The sequence below is a fragment of the Equus quagga genome, chromosome 6 (assembly GCF_021613505.1).
Source record: "Equus quagga isolate Etosha38 chromosome 6, UCLA_HA_Equagga_1.0, whole genome shotgun sequence".
NCBI lineage: Eukaryota > Metazoa > Chordata > Mammalia > Perissodactyla > Equidae > Equus > Equus quagga.
Window position 1 is genome coordinate 135,326,131 of NC_060272.1, and position 19,279 is coordinate 135,345,409.

The 19,279-nt window shown below is 44.9% G+C and overlaps 1 protein-coding gene across 1 annotated transcript in view; it reads right to left on the reverse strand.

Annotated features, from left to right (window-relative positions):
- Window positions 1-19,279, reverse strand: part of LOC124240822 (constitutive coactivator of PPAR-gamma-like protein 1) — a 109,588-nt gene that overhangs the window by 60,764 nt on the left and 29,545 nt on the right. Inside the window, exons 5-6 of the mRNA XM_046663917.1 lie at window positions 1,447-1,575; window positions 601-697 (exon numbers count right to left, since the gene is read on the reverse strand). Of these exons, the coding sequence (XP_046519873.1) occupies window positions 601-697; window positions 1,447-1,575 (226 nt within the window). The remainder of the gene's footprint in view (window positions 1-600; window positions 698-1,446; window positions 1,576-19,279) is intronic.

The window sequence follows — 19,279 nt, forward strand, 5'->3', positions numbered from 1 at the left end:
TCTTCCGTTGCAGGAAGTGAACACGACTGAAATCACAGCCGGCAGCACTGATGCTCACAGCTTTCCTGCTCTGGACTCTAACAGAGGCTGTCTCACTCGGTAGGAGGCTGGAACTTAGGGCAAGTGTTGTCCAGCCTTCCAGGAGACAGTCACTACCAAGCAGGCTTCAGGCCAACAGCTTCTAATTGCTTCTATTCCCCAGTTTCAAATCTGAGTTAAATCTGGTCTTCTGCAAAAAAAAAAAGGGCAACAGAAGAGGGGACACACGTGCACCACATGTGTGTGGTCTGTAGATAAAGGGGGGGGGGGGTCTTCTGTGTCCTTGGTGTCCTGCACTCGGGACGCAAGACTGCAGCATCGCGCCCCTCCTGGCCATGGCCCAGCCCCGCTCTCCCCCCTCTCAAGAGGCTCCAGGTCCCTCTTGCTCCTCAGCACCATCAAGGATCACTACTGAGGCTGCTCCTGAGGTCTGGATATACTTATTTGTATAATTGCAGAGATCTCCTTTCAAAAGAATAAGCCAACAAGGCCTTCGGTTGACTCGTGGAACCCTTTGGTCACTGCGTGGTCAGCATCCATCACCGAGGCTGATTTACTTACCTAAGTAATGTGGTGGGTGGAACGCCATAGGTTTACTAGTCGCTGAATAATAGCCAATTGCTCTCTTAAATCGAATAACTTTGTCATCTGTTCTAGACTGAAATAAACACAGGAAAATCTTGGTAAATTAGTGTGCAGCGGTCATGTGTATTAACATATTTTTACAATTCAGCACATGTATCTAGATAAAGAGTTTAGAATGACATTAAAACCTTCAAGAAAATCAACACTCTATTATTAAAGAAGTAAATCGAACATTAATTCTCTCAGAGCAATGTAGTTAACATGGAATCTGCCGCGGCAGCAGGAAACCTGGGTTCTGGGAGCAGCCCCAATCCCTCGGCCCCTCCTTGGCCAGGGCCCAGGTGCCACCTGGAGAGGCGAACTTCCCATCTCCAGCAAGGTGAGCAGTGGTTCCAGCTCTTCGGAGAGAGGACTGGAAGTCACACAAACCTCAGTTTTCTACTAACCCTGACACACTGGCATTCATTACTTTCCAAAAAAGGAAGGAGTTGCTGACCATCCCCTGAAGGAACAAATGGTCAGGCTCACAATCCCATTCGACCCACTTGACACGTCCGTCCTCTCGGTAGAAACCCTCTCCAGTGACGACGGAGACTCCAGGAGCAGCAGACACCTGAGTACTCGTCTACCTCAGCGCCTCCTCTGTGCAGGCTAGCGGGAGGCTGGAGGAGCTAGGTGAGGTCCAACCCTCCCGGTCAGCACAGAGGCCTGACAGCCAGGCCAGCCCTCCTGGACACCGCCCGCCAGCATGTGCTCTCAAGCCTCTTCCAAACCTGGGCTGCACCGCCACGCACAGCACAGCCCGGGAGCCTGCATCTCTACCTGAGAATGCTGGAAAACATCTTTTGCTATGGCATCCAAGTCCGAGGTGTCCTGGATGTTGCGGACGTAGTCGGCCACGGCCTTAATCACCACGTCGCATGGCGGCAAGACCAGCTGGTGGGCCCGGACCTGAGAAAACAAGTGCATGTGTCAACATGCTAATTCCCAACACAGGGCCCGGGATTCCAGGCGTGTCCTCCCAGGGGTCTAATTATGACCCATCCGTGAGCTCTGGTCCCCAAGACTTTGTCGTCTGAGGTGCAAGCCCTGGATCTCCCTTTCAGCTGATGAATACAACTCAGCTGCTGCGACCCAGCTGGGTCACTGAGCACTGACTGCCTCACCACCCATCCCGAGTCTGGGCCCTGCACCCCACCAGCAACAGTGAGCCAGCTCCGAGAGCCCCAGGTCACAATGCTTCCTTTCTTTTACTCCCAGCCACCAGGAAGCTGTGCAGGGCAAACACATCCCCAAGCGCCCAAGTACACTGCAGAGCCCAAGGCCAGCTCTGAACAGGAGGAAAACAGTACCCATGATGCTAAGGAACATGTCTGGTGAAAGACACATGGAATAAAGTGTAGAAATATTTTACCGCCCCAGAATAGCTGATAACAAGAAAAGGTAAGTAAACAGATTTAAAAAAAAAGGTTTTGAAATTTCTCATGAAAATGAAAAAGTACATGCAAAAAAAGATACCTGAATTTAATGAAATTTATGCTATAATTATAGCTATGCCCTTGTTCTTAAAAACAAAGACTATCAGGTATTAACTTTGTTTCCAGCAATTAAAAGAAACTGAATAATACCATGAAATGACATCTCTATTTCCTATTTAGTTCTGAACCATAAAGATAAAAAAAGAGGGCAAAACCATCAAAGGCTTGGCCTCCAGAGCTGGGTACTCCAGCCCGCACACTTGTGAACGTGGCTGTCACGCAGCAGCCGGTTGACCTCAGGCCAAGCCCGTGGCCCTGGTGACTCCAATGGCCCCACCTCAGGGTCTCCTTAGGGGAAAGAGAGGCAGAGGAGCTGGTTTCAGAAATGACGTGGAGAAGGACAAGCCGGCCACTGCTGGCCTTGACGATGGAGGACGGGCCACAGGCAGCAGGGCCTCCAGAAGGAATGTGGTCCTGCTGAGACCTTGATTTCAGCCCAGGGAGACCCATTTTGGACTTGTGACCTCTAGAACTGTAAGATAATAAACTTGTGTTGCCTAAGCTGACGGGATGGAAGAAACTTCAGGAAAACAGACATTTACACTTTTTAGTTACTATCATGCAAATTTGCAGATGTCCCAGAAAACACTCAATTTCCTTTTAAAAAAGCAGTATTTTTCTTAAACAATGTTGCCTGCACTTGATCAGCTGTCTCAGTATCTGCTGAGGGTGAATCCCATCATAATGAGCTCTAGAGGACGACAAAATGTCTGTGGGGGGCAGATCACAAGAACATGCCTAGAAACCCAATCCCCCTCAGAAAAAGAAGAACCACAGACACACACGTGCTGCAGGCTAAGCAGTCTTGGAGCCACACGTTCATCAGTCTGGGAGAAATGGGAGTCCAACCATTCTGCCATCTGGGGTGTTTAGTCCCACAGCAGGGCAGGGAGGAGGGCTGGCTGGCAGCAGCCCAGGAGCAGGGAGTCAGGACAGAAACACTCGACATCTCCCCTTGGGGCGCACACACCACGGGGATGGGGAGCATCTGCAGCGGCCCGCGGGCTCGAGCTCCGGGGCCTGGACAACCCCCTCTCTGGGCCTCGACTGCCTGTCCCTAAGTACAGTTGGGGCTAGTTGCCCACCCATGTCCCTTGGCACTCAAAAAGCCTAGGATTACCACGTTATGTTGTGTACAATACTGGAAAGGCTGGCTGTTGGGGAAGGATTTTACATACAGAACAGAAAAATGACAACACGGTGAGAACAGAATTTACTGGATATAAAAATGGCCAAAACAGGAAGAGGGCTTTACCCCAGGGGTGCGCACGCTGCCCCTGGGCACCAGAGACAAGAGAGCAGCAGCTCACCATCACGTCCGCTTCGATGAAAATGAGTGTTTGTCACTTTCATTCCTACAGATACCCGTCTTCACTACCCACCCCCAACAATACTGTGGCTAAAAGATCCTTGAAGCGAACAGATCCTGTAATCAAAGGGCCCCTAATCCTTCAGTGGCTAATTAAGACCACCGTAAGCCTGCGTGCTTTGTAATTTCCCACGGCCCAGACCCTCCCCCACCTCACCAGCCCTTGCCCTCCCACATCATTCAGACTCAGCCTTCCAAAGCCAGCTCGGGGGTGCCCTGTGCCTGCCCCATCCTTGGGGCAGAAGCTGGCGGGCAACAATGCATCTCAGGGCCAGCTGACTCAGCAATTTAGTAAACTTTTCACACAACTTTCACTTTGTACTTTCTTTAAAAACCTTGCCACAATGTGTATGTGGGGGAAATCATAAATCATACATTCCTATTGGCTGGAAAACTGAGTGTCAAAAGAATGAATCCAATGGGGAAAAGAAAAACTCCCTGAAAATGCTGGCCACCTTAATCATGACTACGTGTATCTACACACACGGATATCCACACCACAGACAGAGGCACATCTCTACATACCTTCAACGGAAAAAAACGCAGCAAGATTTGTCGAGCCACAAAAAGTGCAGCCCCTTACGTTGCTAAATCTTCCCAAAGACCCTCTGAATAGCATCTGTTCATCCCACTGCAGGGGTCGATACCCAGGAGAGCTGCAGGCATCTGTCCTCAGTTGTCCGTAAAAACAAAATTAACACTGAGACCCAATAAATGAAGAGCTCGCTGCTCAGAGATAGACTTCAAAATACTTTAGTGGAAGGCCCATTTCTTCTCCTTTTTTCTTTTCTTTGAGCAGTTTTGTTTTTATTTTAGCCTCAAAGTTTAATGTTAGGAAAAAACAAAAGTCAAACAAATTATAACACATCTAAATTAAAGTTGGAAACATATATGTTTTCTATCTCCAAGGACAGAAAGTAAATTCTGTTTAATTAAAAAGCAAACATTTATCAGCAATTGCCTTTTTTATGGCGCTTTGTAGCAAGCTTGCTAATTGTTAGTTACTTGCTTTGCAAGTAAAGAAACAAAAATTTGGAGCTGGAAAAGACCTCCAAGAGACTGTATACCTCACTCCTCTGCCTCTAGGCAGGATAATCAAATAACAGATACTATCTGTGTGGAAACTGATGATAACTGCCCCACACAAAATATCTCTTACGTGAAAGATCTTCCCTCTCAGCATCATCTTTCCCCCAGTCTCCTGTTTCCTACAGGGACATGTGCACTGCTGCCGCCTCCGGGCGGTGGACAGGATGGAACACCCCAGCCTCACCAGCCTCCCCTGTGACCTTCAGAATCCCAGGCCAGCAGGCACCCCTTCCACCACCTGTGAGGATCCCCTGTGCCTTTGCCTCTCTCCACAACCTCTACTTTGTATTTCCCTCTGAACCCCGTCAGGAGCCCTGGTGGTCAGGGGTGCCTGGCCTGCCCCTGACACCAGGCCTTGTGGGCCTTGCGAGCCTGCAGGCAGCGTGACACCAGGGCTAGCCGCCTGAACAAGCAGCAGGTAGGGCCCACGCATCCCTGGAACCCACACTGCAGGTGGAGATGAACCTGGGGTGGCATGAGCAGCCAGAAGCGTGACACGGCCCAGGGCAGCCACCTGCAGACCCTCAGAGACACCCCGTGGGCAGTCCTCACTGCGGTCTCTGACCCTTCAGTGTCTGATTTCCATCCATTGTTCTAACAATTCAAGGGCTGCAACATGGGAGCTAAGAAACAACTACATTATAAGAACGTCTGAAACCCAAAAAACAATCACTCCCACACTCCTAAAAACAAAACAATGAAGGGTCCCTGCTAAAGAAGCAATTTTTATTCACAGTTTTCTAGTATTTCACTGCTTATAATTCTGTAGTCTCATCTTGGTTATATTTTTAAAATCAAACATTTTTCTACAGCTGCAAATTCAGTACAGTGTAGTTACCATATTACCTTTCACCTGTTAAATTAAACTAATGATGCCAAAGCAGCAAAGGATTCCATTAAAATCCAAGATTCTAGTCTCTTCTAATGTTAATTAAAAACTCTTCCAAAGCCCTCTAAAATGTACCACTAGAAAGGATAACTTGACAGGGTCTTAACTTTCACATGATGGAAATAAAATGCTTCTAATAAAATGGCAGGTCCCTTGTCAGAGGTGAGACTCCCACTTTCCTGGTAAACGTGAACAGGTCTGCACTTCCACTGTACCTGCTGTCCCAGGCGGAAATGCATCCAGCAGACAGGTGGTTTATCATACAGACTCGGGGAGAATCCAGACACCGCACTGTCGATCTATCACACATTAATATATTGTATAATAGACATGAAGACTTGTGAAATTTTGTTTTATTTAATCATTTCTTTCATGAGGTCAAACCACTGTATACGTTTCGTTTCTGTACAGAGCCTGTTCGAATTCTAAGTGGTCTCAAAACCCCATTCAGAACACTTCCGGTTTGTTTTTTAAGACAAAGTGAGCATTTTCCAAATCTATAGATGTCATATTTTTGCGTTGGATGACACTTATCCTCCCTTCTAAAGAATGGATATTCTCGTTCAAATTTTTCTTCACTTCAGTTCCTTTCTCCTTTGAACCTTACACCTGTGCGCCGACCAGAGCCTGAGCCTGTCCACATGGTTCCATGCCTGTCACTCCATGAACAGTGACCAGCAAGCATGTCTGTCCTACACCTTCAGAAAAGAACATCAGCATGAGGTCTGCCACGCAAGTTAGCGGAATACTTTTATATACACCGGTTTCTTAATACAGAAAGTTAGCCCCCCCACCCCACAGATCCAGGAAACTATGGAAGAGCCAATTAAGCTCTGTTTGAGATGTGTGCGCACGTGTAATTCAAACAGGCTAAACAGGACTTGTGGCCTGGGAAAACGGATAAAGTTTTACTTACTTCTTAAATAATCTTTATCCTATGCACTTTTCCTCAAACAGAATATATGATTTATTGCCACTTAAGTCTTTCTCTTTATACTGACAGAAATTTGAAATCCTCAGATGTTTAGGAAACTAAAGCCACAAATTGAGCCCCTGAAATAGCAAAGTGAATGGCTGCCCACCAGATGGTGTGTGTGGGGACTCGGGAGGCGGGAGGTAACTTCAGAGGGAGAATTTCTTACCAATCACGTTCCTCCAATTTGCATACAGGAGTCAGACATCTGCCTTCAATAAAAAATATCTCTAAAGTATATTAAGTGTTACCTACACCTGACTCTGGAGTGGAGAAAATGGTGCATTTAGTTGGACTACGCTTTACTTTATGGCATGTTAATTTATGGTAAAGAATATAGTTTATGACAAAATATTTTCTTTATAAAGATTTTTAGAAAATGTAAATGTTAGAAGTATACATACTTGAAAAAAATGAAGCAAAGTTGGGGCTGGCCCCGTGGCTGAGTGGTTAAGTTCGCGCGCTCCGCAGCAGGCGGCCCAGTGTTTCGTTAGTTCGAATCCTGGGCGCGGACATGGCACTGCTCATCAGACCACGCTGAGGCAGCGTCCCACATGCCACAACTAGAAGAACCCACAACGAAGAATACACAACTATGTACCGGGGGGCTTTCGGAGAAAAAGGAAAAAATAAAATCTTTAAAAAAAAAAAATGAAGCAAAGTTAAAAATAACCATTCGAAGCATAAAAGCAGATTGGTGTTTGCTGACTAGCACTGAGCTTACACAGGTGAACTCTTGCTGCTCCTAAGTATGTCAAAGTTCGCTGCTATTTTATTTTGCTTTTGAAAATCTTATAGTGTGCTGTTAGGGATTAGGTGACACAGTACCTACATTTTCAAAGTTTTACATGAAGTATTTATATAAGATAAGAAACTGCAGTACTAACATTTTGATTAGTCTGAAATAAATTTTGACTAAGTGAAAAAGAACAAAAAAACCCTTCCTGATATCTCCCAGCTGGCATCCAAACCCCACGTGAATGTTATAAACACATCACGCACGTTTCTGCAGGCGCCACGGTTGTTTGATTCCTTGTCCTACGGTCTAAAGACTAACTGCTGGATGTGAAGTTATCAAGAAACAGGAATACACACCACTTTTACACCAATTATCAGGACAACAATAACGACAGCACGGAATCCAAAGCACAAATCACAGCCACACTCGGTCTTCCACACACTGGTTATCTGTAGTGTGTCTGGCCTGACCTCTAAAAGCCACTCTCAGTCCCCAGAGGATTCATCCACTAATTGAACATACTGTGAAAACTCTGATCCTAAGACTGTGGGTGCAGCCTCCCAAACAAGCTCTTGGCTGCTCACTTAAACACCAGTTTCACGTGATGTCACTGCTGAAGCAGAAGAACCTGATCCACTCACCTGCCTCTTGGAAAACAGCAAACTGCAATGATTATAAATACTCTGAATCCAGGCTATTTCAGGGAAGGAAACTAGGAACATGATTTGGTCAGTATTTCCTTGTAGGTAAGACGCTGTGCCAGAAAGCAGGATAGAGCAGCCCCAGCGTCCTGACTTCAAGAGGCTCCCATTCTTGTAGGAGACAGAGGGCTGACCAGTCTCCCACAGGGCCCTTGGAGGACACCAGGAGGAAGGACATGGCCAGCAGAGTGGGGAGGGGGTGTCCACACTGTGCACAGACCCTCCGAGTGCGGTCTCAGAGCTGTGTGAGGGGTCCGCAGTCTGTTCTAGCCAGCCCTCCACCCATGAATCACGGAACACACCCCAGACCCAGAGCTTCTAAAGGAGTCAAGAGTGAGGAAAACGTCGCAATACCACAACTGCCATGTAATCACCAATGGCCACGCCTTCAAGAGTCCTGGCAGTTATGACATGTATCAATGCCTCGTACTCACTTGCCTAAATAAAGCTACAAAAAGGCTGCTAAAACACAATTAACCACAGATGCTGCTAAATGGGATCATAGCTCTGCAGGTAGAAACTGCTACGCAGACACACTGAAGTATTCATCGGATTTAAATCTGAAGTGTGTAAAGCACTACAATTGAACAAAGAAGAACTCTCGTCACACTTCCTGAGCAAGGGGCCCCAGCAGGCCAGGCTCTGACAGATAGGTGCACACGGGGCCCTGCGGAAGCACCCTGGGTGGTGGTCCTCTCCCGGGCAGGGGTGTCACTTTCCTAGGATCGGGAGCTATGTGCCAGGCACTGCTCTGGGCAGGCATTATTTCACTTGACCCTCACAGACACAGTGGGCGTACTCTGCATGTCCCTACCTGACAGAGGAGCTGGCTGAGGCGCCTGTGGGAGCCAATAGGTGGAGGCCCCATCCACATCCAAGGAGCACACTTGGCCACTACTCTCTGGTCTTGTCTTCTAAACTAGGCCTCTTTTAGTGTTGAAATGATAGTGGATGGTGAGTTCCCCTTTCTTCTAATATTCTTATTCAGAACAACTAAAAGTTTGCAACACTATGGTAGTCCTCCCAACTTTTTCTTGACAGATCCATGAAACCCCAACCTCTGTTGTCAATGAAGGGAAAGATGGTCAACAGGAGGTATGAAGTCAGGCCCGAGTGTGAGGCACAGGAGGACGGGCATGAGGGCAGAGGGCCAAAAAGGGACCACAAACAGCTCCTGCACAAACCCAATCACCAGCAGCACCAGTGGTCTGGCAGGAGAGGACAGGCGAGTCAGAGGTCAGACTAAAGGCAAGGAGGGGAAGAATCAAAGAGAATTCCCAACTTCTACCCTGAGGACTGCAGGGACAGTGGTGTCACTGGCTGGGAAACAAAATACAGGAGAATATATCCATTTAGAGAACAGGACGACCTTTCCGAGTTAGAAAGGTCAAGTCTAGGGCACAGGAGGAGAGTCCAAGTGGAGACGGCTTGGAGGACAGCGGGGTCACCACGTTCGGGGAAGGGGTCTCACTGGGAAAAGCACACTGGAGAGCCATCAACATACAGATGGCCACGTAATCCTTAAGAGCGGGCGAGATGTCCCAGAGGAAAAGTGTGAGGACTACAGCAAGGCAGAGGGACCCTAGGGAAGGCACTTGCAACTGGGGAGCTAGCTCACAGGGGAGTCAAAGAAAGGATGCAGTCGCAAGGAATACAGAACCAAGGCCCACTGCGGAGGCCAAAATTCAAGCTGGAGGTTATGCTGTTGGGGACACTGCGGGAGGTTTGGGTGATCTGCAGATGGGAAGGGAGCTAGGAGAAGGCTGGACCCCATTTACAAGCTGAGGGTCAAGAGAGAGCTGCTACCCAGGAGGAAAGGGGCTGACGGGATGAGGTACACAGAGGCTCCCCAGATGTGCTCATGACAACGGCTCAAGAATGCCAGTGCGGGCTAGTCTCGGGTGGAAAAAGGACGGGAAATGGACATGTACGAAGAATGCAGCCAAGGGAGCAAGAAGCAGGGAGGCTCTCCACATCCTAAGACAAAGGAGCTGCGAGAGAAAGAGCGTGAAACTGGAGAGGTCTGGAAGGGAGGGAGGAATGTTTAAGACAGCCATCAGGGACAGTGAAAGGATTAACTGCTGACACGGGTAGCCTGGTTCATCAGAGACCATAATTTTGTAAAGCAGTTTCAGTGATATATTTTACGTGCAGTAAAATCCGTCAAGGTTAAGCACTGAGCTCTGACAACTGCATACATTAATGTGACCACCACACCAGGAAACACGGTTCTGTCACCCCAAAGCTTCCCTGTGACCCTCCAGCCCAGCCCCAGGCACTGCTGCTCTGCTTCCTGTCACTGTAGCTGTGCCTTCTCCAGGGCTTCACAGACAAGCCATCCCGCACACTTTCTTTGTTGTGAGGTTCACACACATGGCAAGAGAGGTCCGCTCCTCTCACTGCCATCAGGATCTCACTATATGCTGTCCCCCAGCTCACCAGCCGATGCGTTGTTTGGTTCATTTGAAGCTAGGATGAAAAAAGCTCAGGACACTCAGGTTCATGTCCTTGCATAACAGGATTTCACTTCTCGTGGGTGAATGCCTAGGAGTGGGATGGCTGGGTTAGATGGCAGACGCATGTCTAACTCTGTAAGAAACTTCCAGACTGTTCTCAAAGTGGCCCTTCTGGATCATGTTTCCCACCCGCCACATCCCAGAGCCGCAAGGCTGCAACTTGGTGCCATCAGTGTCCTCCATTTGGCCATCCTGGTGTCTACGGTGCCTCTTCCTGTGGTTTTAATTGCATTCCCTAACAAGGCACAGCACCTCTGTTTGCTCATGGAACATGCCATAAAATGTCTGTTCATAATTTTTTCCTCTTTTTTCTGTTGGCTTGTGTCTTCTTACGCTTCTTCACATATTCTGGATATGAGCCCTTTATTACAAACGTACTCTGCACATAGCTCCTCTCACTCTGTGGCTGGCTTTTCATTCTCTCAGCTAAGAAATCTTTGTCTCAAAATCATACAGATTTTCTCTTACATTTTCTTCTATTCTTTTCATTTTCTTATTTAAATTATTTTATTGAGATCAAACTGGTTTATAACATTGTGAAATTTCAGGTGTACACTATTATATATCAGCTTCTGTATAGACTACATTGTGTTCACCACCAATAGCCTAATTTTTATCCGTCACCATACATGTGTGCCCCTTTATCCCTTTCGATGCCCCCTTCCCCTCTGGTAACCACTAATCTGTTCTCCTTATCTATGTGCTTGTTTCTCTTCCACATGAGTGAAATAATATGGTATTTGTCTTTCTGACTTGTTTCACTTAGCATAATACCCTCAAGGTCCATCCATGTTGTTGCAAATGGCATGATTTGGGGGATTTTTTATGGCTGAGTAGTATTCTATTGAATATATACACCATATCTTCTTTACCCATTCATCAGTTGATGGGCACTTGGGTTGCTTCCACATCTTGGCTATTGTGAGTAATGCTGCAGTGAACATAGGGGTGTATATTCATCTTTATGCTTTTGTGTTTTTATGTTCTTTGCATAAATACCTAGAAGTGGAATAGTTCCATCACATGGTATTTCTATTTTTAATTTTTTGAGAAACTTCCATACTGTATTCCACAGTGGCTGTACCAGTTTGCATTCCCACCAGCGGTGTTATGAGGGTTCCCTTTTCTCCACATCCTCTCCAATGCTTATTTCTTGTCTTGTTAATTGTAGCATTTCTGACAGGTGTGAGGTGATATCTCATTGTACTTTTGATTTGCATTTCCCTAATAATTAGTGATTTTAACATCTTTTCATGTTCCTGTTGGCCATCTGTATATCTTCTTTGGAAAAATGTCTGTTCATACCTTAAGCCCATTAATGGATCGGATTGTTCACTTTTTTTGTTGTTGAGTGGTATGAGTTCTTCATATATTTTGGAAATTAACCCCTTGTCAGATATACGATTTACAAATATTTTCTCCCAGTTGGTGGGTTGTCTTTTCATTTTGCTGATGGTTTCCTTTGCCTTGCAGAAGGTTTTAGTCTGATGTAGTCCCATTTATTTATTTTTTCTTTTGTTGCCCTTGCCTGACTGGACATGGTGTTTGTAAAGATACTGCCAAGACCAACATCAAAGAGTGTACTGCCTACGTTTTCTTCTAGATTTATGGTTCCAGGTCTTAGACTCAAGTCTTTAATCTATATTAAGTTAATTTTTGTGTATGGTGTAAGATACTGGTCTGCTTCACTCTTTTCCATGTGGCTGTCTCGTTTTCCCAACACCATTTATTGAAGAGACTTTCCTTTTTCCATTGTATGTTCTTGGCTCCTTTGTCGATTAGCTGTCCATAGATGTGTGGTTTTATTTCTGGGCTCTCAATTCTGTTCCATTGATCTGTGTGTCTGTTTTTCTGCAAGTACCATACTGTTTGGATTATTACAGCTTTGTAGTATATTTTGAATGCAGGGAAAGTGATACTTCCAACTTTGTTCCTTTTTCTCAGGATTGCTTTGGCTTTTTGGAGGCTTTTGTTGTTCCATAAAAATTTTAGGATTCTTTGTTCTCTCTCCATGAAGAATACCATTGGGATTCCGATTGGGATTGCATTGAATCTGTAAATTGCTTCAGATAATATGGACATTTTAACCATGTTTATTTTTTCCAATCCATGAGTACAGAGTATCTTTCCATTTCTTTACGTCTCCTTTGATTTCTTTCAACAACGTCTTACAGTTTTCATTGTGTAGGTCATTCAACTCCTTGGTTAAATTTATTCCTAGGTATTTTATTCCTTTTGTTGTGATTGTAAATGGGATTGTATTCTTGATTTCTCTTTCCACAAGTTTTTTGCTAGTGTATAGAAGTGCAATTGATTTTTGTGTATTGATTTTGTACCCTTCAATTTTACTATATTCGCTGATTATTTTTGGTGTATTCTTTAGGGTTTTCTACATATAGAATCATGTCACCTGCAAATACTGCCAGTTTTACTTCTTCCTTTCCAATTTGGATCTTTTCATTTCTATTTCTTGCCTAATTGCTCTGGCCAAAACCTCCAGTACTATGTTGAATAGGATTGGCAAGAGTGGGCACCCACGTCTTGTTTCTGTTCTCAGAGGAATAGCTTTCAGTTTTTCACCACTCAGTATGATGTTGGCTGTAGGTTTGTCATATACAGCCTTAAGTATATTGAATTACTTTCCTTCTATACACATTTTATTGATAGTTTTTATCATAAATGGATGTTGGATCTTGTTAAGTGCTTTCTCTGCATCTACTGAGATGATCACGTGATTTTTATTCACTTTGTTAATGTGGTGTATCACATTGATTACTTTGCAGACGTTGAACCATCCCCACATCCCTGGAATAAATCCCACTTGATTGTGGCATATGATTCTTTTAATGTATTGTTGTATTTGATTTGCTCATATTTCATCAAAGATTCCTGCATCTACATTTGTGAGCATTACTGGCCCGTGATTTTCCTTTTTAGTGTTGTCCTTGTCTGGTTCTGCTATCAGGGTAATGTTGGCCTTGTAGAACGGGCTAGGAAGTATCCCATCCTCCTCAATTTTTTGAAGAGTTTGAGAAGGATAGATGTTAAATCTTCTTTGAATGTTTAGCAGAAATCACCAGACAAGCCATCTGGTCCTGGATTTTTGCTTTTGGGGAGGTTTTTTACTACTATTTCAAATCTTTACTTCTCATTGGTCTATTCGGGTTCTCTATTTCTTCTTGATTCAGTTTTAGGAGATTGTATGAGTCTAAGAATTTACCCGTTTCTTCTAGGTTTTCCAATTGGTTGGTATATAGCTTTTCATAGTATTTTCTCTTATAATCCTTTGTATTCCTGTGGTGTCTTTTGTAATTTCTCCTCTTTCATTTCTGATTTTATTTGATTCTTCTCTCTTCTTGGAGAATCTGGCTAAGAGTTTCTCAATTTTGTTTATCTTCTCAAAGAACCAGCTCTTAGTTTCACTGATCCTTTCTATTGTTTTTATAGTCTCTGTTTCATTTATTTCTGCCCTAATTTTTATTATTTCCTTCCTTCTACTGACTTTGGGCTTGCTTTGTTCTTCTTTTTCTAGTTCTTTTAAGTATAATGTAAGATTGAGATTTTTCTTCTTTATTAAGGTAGGCCTGTGTTGCTATAAACTTCCCTCTTAGCACTGCTTTTACTGCATCCCATAAAGTTTGGTATATTGTGTTTACATTTCTATTTGTCTCCAGGTATTTTTCTATTTCTCCTTTGATTTCTTCATTGATCCACTGGTTGTTCAGTAGCATGTTGTTTAGTCACCACATATTTGTGACTTTCCTAGCTTTTTTCTTGCAGTTGATTTCTAGTTTCATAGCATTGTGGTTAGAAAAGATGTGAAATCAATCTTCTTAAAGTTATTAAGGCTTGCTTTGTTTCCCAACATATGGTCTATCTTTGAGAATGTTCCGTGTGCATTTGAGAAGAATGTGTATCCTGCTGGTTTTGGATGGAATGTTCTATATACATCTATTAAGTCCATGTGCTCTAGTGTTTCATTTAAGGTTACTGTTTACTTGTTGACTTTTCTGTCTGGATGATCTAACCACTGACTTAAGTGTCGTGTTAAGGTGCGCCTACTATTATTGAGTTGGTGTCAATTTCTCCCTTTACGTCTGTTAAGAGCTGCTTTATATACTTTGGTGCTCCTGTGTTAGGCACATATATATTCATAAGTGTTACGTCTTCTTAGTGGAATGTCCCTTTTATCATTATATGATGCCCATCTTTGTCTCTTGTTATCTTTTTTGTCTTGAAGTCTGCTTTGTCTGATATAAGTTTGGCTACACCCACTTTCTTTTGCTTGCCATTTGCTTGGAGTATCTTCTTCCATCCCTTCACTCTGAGCCTGTGTTTGTCTTTAGAGCTGAGATGTGTTTCCTGGAGGCAGCATATCATTGGGTCTTGTTTTTTAATCCATCCAGCTACTCTGTCTTTTGATGGTGAATTCAATCCATTTATATTTAGAGCAATTACTGATATATGAGGGCTTAATACTGCCGTTTTGTCTTTTGTTTTCTGGTTGTTCTATAATTCTATTGTTTCTTTTTTCTTGTATTTCTGTCTGTCATTTCAGTTTGGTGGTTTTCTGTGATGTTTTTCTCAGTTTTCTCTTTATTTATGATTTGTGACTCTGCTCTGATTTTTTGTTTTGTGGTTACTATGAGGTTTATATAAAAGATCTCATAGATGAGATGGTCCTTTGTCTGCTGATAGCCTCTTATCTCTGTTAGTCTATGCAGGTTCAGTCCTTTTCCTCTTCCCCTTCTATGTTTTTGTCATCACACACTATCATTTTTTGTGTGGTAAGTTTGTGACCAAATTAAAGTGGTTATAATTATTTTTGATGCTTTCTTTCCCTTTATCTTTTATGTTATAATTGCTTACTAACCTAGTCTGCTATAGAGCTGCAATTTTCTGATTCTATTTATATTCTTGCTCAAAGCTTTGCAAACTTTGCCTTTTTGTTTCAGGTAGGAGGGTTCCTTTCAACATTTCTTGTAAGGCAGGTCTAGTGGCAATGAACTCCCTCAGCTTTTGTTTATCTGGGAAAGATTTTATTCCTCCATCATATCTGAAGGATAATTTCACTGGATAGAGTATTCTTGGCTGACAGTTTTTGTCTTTCACTATTTTCAATAGATCATTCCACTCTCTCCTAGCCTGTAGGGTTTCTGCTGAGAGAGCTGCTGAAAGCCTAACAGGGGTTCCTTTGCAGGTTATTTTTTTCTCTCTTGCTGCCCTTAATATTTTTCTTTGTCACTGACGTTTGAGTTTCAACATTATATGCCTTGGAGAAGGTCTTTTTGATGTAATTAGGAGTTCTATTACCTTCATGTACTTGCGTGTCCAATTCCTTCCCAGGTTTGGGAAGTTCTCAGCTATTATTTCTTTAAATAAGCTCTCTGCTCCTTTCTCTCATCTCATCCAGGGATACTTATTATCCTTATGTTAATTTTCCTAATTGAGTCAGATATTTCTCAAAAGAATTTCTTCATTTTTTTAAAATCTTAGTTCTCTCTCCTCCACCTGAATCATTTCTAGGTTTCTATCTTTGAGCTCACTAATTCTTTCCTCCGTATCATCTACTCTATTTTTAATGCTTTCTATATTATTTTTCATCTCATTGTGTTCTTCATCTTCAGAATGTCTGGGGTTTTTTTAGAGGTTCAATCTCTTTGATGAAGTACTCCTTCTGTTAATTTTATTCCCACCCTCACTAACCAGTCTTTCCCAGTTTTCTCATTCAGCTTCTTTTTTTCTTGGTGAGGAAGATTGTCCCTGTGCTAACAGCCATTACCAGTCTTCCCCTATTTTGTATATGGGACTCCACCACAGCATGGCTTGATGAGTGATGTGTAGGTCCATGCCCAGGATCCAAACCCACGAACCCCAGGCCACTAAAGTGGAGCGCGTGAACTTAACCACTACACCACCAGGCTGGCCCCTCATTGAGTTTCTTCATGACAGCTATTTTGAACTCTCTGTCAGTTAGATTATAGTCTTCTGTGACTTCAAGTTTGGTTTCTGGAGAGCTGTTATTTTCTTTCTGTTCTGCTGTGTTACTGTAGTTCTTCATGGTGTCTGATGAAAAGATCCTCTGCTGGCACATTTGGGGTAGTAACCACCTTGCTTATTTGGGTATGGCTTTGGTTACTTTGGTTCTGAGCTGCTTCTGGTTGTATCTGAGAGCCTGCACTTTCCACTCTCCAGCCTCTGCCAGAGGCATCACCAGTGTCCTCCTTGTGCCGCTTGTGCCTCTGAGGTTGCCAGTGCCTTGCTGCTTACAATGTTGCTGCAGTCTCAGGCATCGGCGACAGGGTCGCCAGGCTGCGAGCACTTCTGCTGCTCCCCAGGTCACCTGGGTCACATGCTCCCCCACAGGCTCTTCATGGGCTTGGATGCTGCCACCCCATGCACGCCCTGCACTGCTGCTCCCCAGGTTGTCTCAGGGTGCTGGCTGCACTGCTGCCAGCTGTGCCAGATTCACAGGTGTCGCTATCACTGCTGGGGTCTAGTGACCCAGAGACTTGTTTGCAGCCCCCACTGGTGGTGTAGCTGGTGTCAGGGGTGCCGCCACTTGGGGCTGGGTCACTGGTTCTGCTGTGGTTCCTGAAGGCTCTGGTCACAAGTTCCACCTGCCACTGCTGGTGGGGAGCAGGGCCTAAGCAGGTTGTTGTTATTGGTTACTATACAGCCTCTGTCTCTGACACTAGCCAGTGTGTTTTGAAAACTCAGGCAAGTGTGCCCCACCACAGCCAGGAAAATCTGGGTTTTGTATACCATCCCTGCTGTTGGAAAGACCTGGACACTGCCAAGGGAGAGAAAGCAGGTGCGTGTGATGGATCCCCTGGGAGACAGGCAGGGAGGAAACCACACCTGTTTTTTCTGCCCCTGCTGCGTCTGCTCGCAGTCACACGAGCCTCAGCACCACTGTTTCCACTTTGCTCACAGTCGCATGAGCCATGGCACCCACTGTTTCTGCTCCACTTGCAGTCACGTGAGCCACGGTGCCTGCTGTTTCTGCTCCCACAGCTACTGCTCACAGGAGCGCACATCAGCATGAGGCTTCACACTCTGGATCACTGCTGCTGGGACAGTAGGAGGGGCTGCTCCCTTAGTTCCACTGCCTCCCAGGGTTCAGTCTACCCACCTTCAGATGTACAGATGAATGGATCTCTCACGTATTCTGTGTGTTGTGTAGTAATCTTCTGTTGACCAATGGATGTCCAATTGGTTGCAATTTAGAGGAGAGACACCAAGGGAATAACTCACTCTGCCATGATGCCGACGTCACCCCGTTCTTTCTAATTCTGCATGCGGATATCCAGCTATTGTAAAAACTGTCCTTTCCCTCTACTTACCTTGGGCTTCTGATGAGAAGAGCTGACCATACATGTGTGAGTCTACTTCTGGACTCTAATTCTGTTCCACTGACCTATATGACTACCTTTACGTCAGGGCCACACTGAGTTGATTACTAGAGTTTAAAATGAGTTTTGAAATCAGGTAATATGAAGTCCTCCAACTTTGTTCTTACTTTTCAAACTTTCTGTTGCTATTCTGGGTCCTTCGCAGTGCCACATGGACATCAAAATCAGTTTTTCAATTTCTACCCAAAAACAAAGCTTGCTGGGGAGCCAGCCCTGTGGCCTAGTAGTTAAGTTCACATGCTCTGCTTTGATGGCCCACGGTTTTGCCAGTTCGGATCCTGGGTGCGGACATGGCACCGCTCATCAAGCCATGCTGAGGCAGCTCCCACATAGAGGAACCAGAAGAACCTACAACTAGGATACACAACTATGTGCTGGGAGGCTTTTGGGAGAAGCAAAAAAAAAAAGACTGGCAACAAATGTTAGCTCAGGTGCCAATCTTAAAAAAAAAAAAAGCTTGCTGTGATTTCAGCTGGGACATAGTAAATCTACATAACAACAGTGTTTTGATCTATGAACATATATATCTCTCGATGTATGTAGGTCCTTCTTTAACTCAGACCACAGATTTGCAGTGGCATCCACCTGTTCAGCTGTGTGGTTCTCTAAGATGTCCTCTGGATGGCACCTATTAGAGTGAAGGATTTGCTGAGCAGGTGAGATGGAAGAAGGTGCAAGAGACAGGTGATGCTGGTCTAACCAGTTCAACATGACCTCCCTGGGGGCAGGCTTGCTAGAGAAGGGAGACACTGTGAGAAAATGGGCAGAGGGCACCATGGAGGGCCAAAGAGCAGTGTCAGCTTGTGAGAACACTGAGGGTAGAAAGCAGCAGTGATGGACGGAGAAAGAATGTTGAAGTTCAGGCAGGAAATGGAGCTCTTCTGGGAGAAGAAAGGCCAGTGTCTGACTCTGGGCCTAGACGGGCCAGCACAGTAGAGCTCAGGCCACACCGTTACAGGAAACAAGCTGCCTATGGGCCATCTCCAGCACACTGGGCTCACTGACGATTCTGGAAGGCAATGTGGAAGACTGATAAGATCCCCAAGACTTTAATAAATGACAAAAAGTGACTGAGGGAGTGACTAGGAGCAGTAAAAGGTGGTAAGTTTAGATGGCCTGAGTCTCAGAAGAGTTATCAAAGGACTCCATCAAGAAAGTAAACAGACAGGGGCCAGCCCCATGGCTGAATGGCTAGGTTCTCACGCTCCGCTTTGGCGGCCCAGGGTTTCACCAGTTCAGATCCTGGGTGCAGACCTAGCACCACTCATCAAGCCATGCTGAGGGGCATCCCACATAACAGAACTAGAAGGACCTGCAACTAGAATATACAACTATGTACCGGGGGCCTTTGGGGAGAAGAAGGAAAAAAAAAGACTGGCAACAAATGTTACCTCAGGGCCAATCTCCCTCATAAAAGAAATAAAAG